This window comes from Rissa tridactyla, chromosome 7, assembly GCF_028500815.1.
Source record: "Rissa tridactyla isolate bRisTri1 chromosome 7, bRisTri1.patW.cur.20221130, whole genome shotgun sequence".
Lineage (NCBI taxonomy): Eukaryota > Metazoa > Chordata > Aves > Charadriiformes > Laridae > Rissa > Rissa tridactyla.
Genome location: NC_071472.1, coordinates 29,302,803 through 29,305,925, shown reverse-complemented (window position 1 = coordinate 29,305,925; position 3,123 = coordinate 29,302,803). Strand labels below are relative to the sequence as shown.

At 60.1% G+C, this 3,123-nt stretch overlaps 1 protein-coding gene across 1 annotated transcript; it reads left to right on the top strand.

Annotated features, from left to right (window-relative positions):
- The first annotated feature begins 1,389 nt into the window (after nucleotides 1-1,389).
- NEUROD1 (neuronal differentiation 1) lies at nucleotides 1,390-2,490 on the top strand. Its single transcript, XM_054209252.1, has one exon. The coding sequence runs from the start codon at nucleotides 1,396-1,398 to the stop codon at nucleotides 2,488-2,490; it is 1,095 nt and encodes a 364-aa protein (XP_054065227.1). The 5' UTR covers nucleotides 1,390-1,395.
- Nucleotides 2,491-3,123: the final 633 nt, after the last annotated feature.

The following is a 3,123-nucleotide window of genomic DNA, read 5'->3' as shown; positions in this document are numbered from 1 at the left end:
GGTGCCGCTATATAACGGGGGAGCCCGGCGCTGCGCAACCTCGGGGAAAAAAAAAAAAAAAAAAAAAAACCAAAACACCACAACACACAAAACCACCGCACCGTACCGCACGACACAGGCGGCTGCCCTCGCACGGAGGGGTTATGAGACCGTCACCGCGCCGGAGAGGCTGAGCAACGGAGGTAACGGAAAAACGGGGTTCTCCTCCCTACCGGGGAGGCTGCGGGGTCGGGGCGGGCGGGACCCGCCTCGGCCGGAGCGGCTTCGGTGTTATGGTGTCGCTTGCGGGCGTGGGAAGCGGCGGTTGTTCCTGCCGGTGTGTGCCGGCAGCTGTGTGCGTGCACACCTGTATCCATCCATCCGCACATATATATATATATATATAAGTATACATATATATATGTAAATATATATTTGCTTCCATACATATGTCTGTAAATGTGTATGTGCGTCCATACACATATAAATATGTATGTGTGCGTCCATCTACACGCATACATATTATATATGTCTCTCTGCTTCCACCTATACACATCCTAACTTCCAGCTCCCTCTCCTGCGCTGCGGGCGGCCGCCGCGGTCCCCCGGCGGGCGGGCGGGCGGCATTGTTCCTCCCCGGTGTGCCCAGTGCGATCGGAGGGCGGACGCAACCCCTCACGAAGGGGCCGCTGCGGGGAGCGGGGGGAGGATGCCCTGTCTGCGGCGGAGGGGATGGCGGAGACGAAAAGCCGGGACCGGTCCCGCACCTGTTACCGCGGGCGGGGGCCGCGCAGCGCCGCTGCTCGCCACTCCGCTGCGGGCAGCCGGCGGTAGTCCCGGGGACGCAGGCGGGACCGAGGGATGCTCGCCGGGAGAGGACGAGCTGAGTCGGTCAAGGGAGCAGGTGGTCGGTGCCCGGCGCCCGTCGGGGCGGCACGGGAGCCCCGCGCAAGGCGGCGGAGAACGACGGGGACAGGCATCAGAGGCGGCCGTCTGTCACTGTGAGTGTCCTGCGTGTGCCCCCCCACGCCTTTCTCCCTCCCCGACTCAGGAAACGTATTTTTTGGTGTCTGATTGTTTTTGTTTTGTTTTTCTTTAAAAAAAAAAAAATACCACCGCTTGGTCTGCCTGCGTCGTGCCGCCCAGGCTGCCTCCCGCACACGTAATCTGCTTATATTCCCCTCTAATATCAGCGAGTTACATAATGGCACTTGAACATATGTCAACTTAATTATAAGGCAGGACCGCGGAGACAATTAAAAGTTTGAGCTGGCACCGTGGGGAAGCCGGGGCTTCCCTCGGGAGGGACGGGAGGGTGGTAACGGGGGAGGGACGGGTGGCTGCGCGGGGCCGCGGCCGCCGGTGCAGGTGCTGACACGTCTCTCTTCTGTCCCCTCGGCGGCGCAGAGGCTCACCATGACCAAGTCGTACAGCGAGAGCGGGCTGATGGGCGAGCCCCAGCCCCAGGGGCCCCCGAGCTGGACGGACGAGTGCCTCAGCTCCCAGGACGAGGAGCACGAGGTGGACAAGAAGGAGGAGGACCTGGAGGGTCTGCACGCCGAGGCCGAGGAGGACTCGCTGCGGAACGGCGAGGAGGAGGACGAGGAGGACGACTTGGACGAAGAGGAGGAAGAAGAGGAGGAGGAGGAGGACGACGACCAGAAGCCCAAGAGGCGGGGCCCCAAGAAGAAGAAGATGACCAAGGCGCGCATGGAGCGGTTCAAGCTGCGGCGCATGAAGGCCAACGCCCGGGAGCGCAACCGCATGCATGGCCTCAATGCGGCCCTGGACAACCTGCGGAAGGTGGTGCCCTGCTACTCTAAGACGCAGAAGCTCTCCAAGATCGAGACCCTGCGCCTGGCCAAGAACTACATCTGGGCGCTCTCCGAGATCCTGCGCTCGGGCAAGAGCCCGGACCTGGTCTCCTTCGTGCAGACCCTCTGCAAGGGCCTCTCCCAGCCCACCACCAACCTGGTGGCCGGCTGCCTGCAGCTCAACCCGCGGACTTTCCTGCCGGAGCAGAGCCAGGAGGTGCCGCCACACGTGGCGGCGGCGGCGGCGGGGGGCGGCCCTTTCCCGGCCCACCCCTACCCCTACCAGTCCCCGGGCCTGCCCAGCCCGCCCTACGGCACCATGGACAGCTCCCACCTCTTCCACCTCAAGCCGCCCCACGCGTACGGCGCCGCGCTCGACCCCTTCTTCGAGAGCGGCCTGGCGGAGGGCGCCAGCCCCGCCTTCGACGGGCCCCTCAGCCCGCCCCTCAGCGTCAACGGCAACTTCTCCTTCAAGCACGAACCGGCCGCCGACTTCGACAAGAGCTACGCCTTCACCATGCACTACCCCGCCGCCGCCGCCGCGCTGGCCGCCGCCCCCGCCCACGCCGCCATCTTCCCGCCCGCCGCCGCCGCTTCGCGCTGCGAGATCCCCGTCGACGGCCTGGCGCCCTACGAGGGTCACCCCCACCACGAGCGGGTCCTCAGCGCCCAGCTCAACGCCATCTTCCACGACTGAGCCTCTCCCCACCCTCTTCCCCGTCCCCCTTCCCGCGGCGAGCCCCGTCGCCCGCCGGTGGCCACCGCCTTGTTTACAGGGGGCAGCCCGGAGGGTCCCGCCGCTGCCTTCGGGGGCCGCCGCATCCCCCGCTCACCTTCTGTCCCGCTTCTGCCCCTCGGGGCGAAGCTGTAAATTCGGGGGTAAGGGGCACTGGGATCGCGACAATTACCTGATCGGGATGACAAAAAAAAAAAAATCACAAGCAATAATTAGGATCTATGCAATTTTTAAACTAGCGATGGGCCAATTACAAAATATATATGAAATCTATATTTTTCAACCAACGTTTTACTACTTCTTACCTTTCCCATGCTGAATTATTTTGTTGTGATTTTGTACAGAATTTTTAATGACTTTTTATAACGTGAATTTCCTATTTTAAACCATGCAGCTTCATCAATTTTTATACATATTGGAAAGGTAGAATTATATCTAATTTATACAAAATAATTTAACTAATTTAAACCAGCAGAAAAGTGCTTAGAGAAGTTATGTTGCCTTAGCACTTCTTTCCTTTCAAATAGTTGAAGAAGAAAAAAAAGTGCACAATCCGGGCAATTTCTTTCCCATTAAAGTATCTTTTTTATTATT

Excerpts from the sequence above, each read along its gene's own strand:
- NEUROD1 (XM_054209252.1), top strand. The coding sequence starts at position 1,396 with ATGACCAAGTCGTACAGCGAGAGCGGGCTGATGGGCGAGCCCCAGCCC.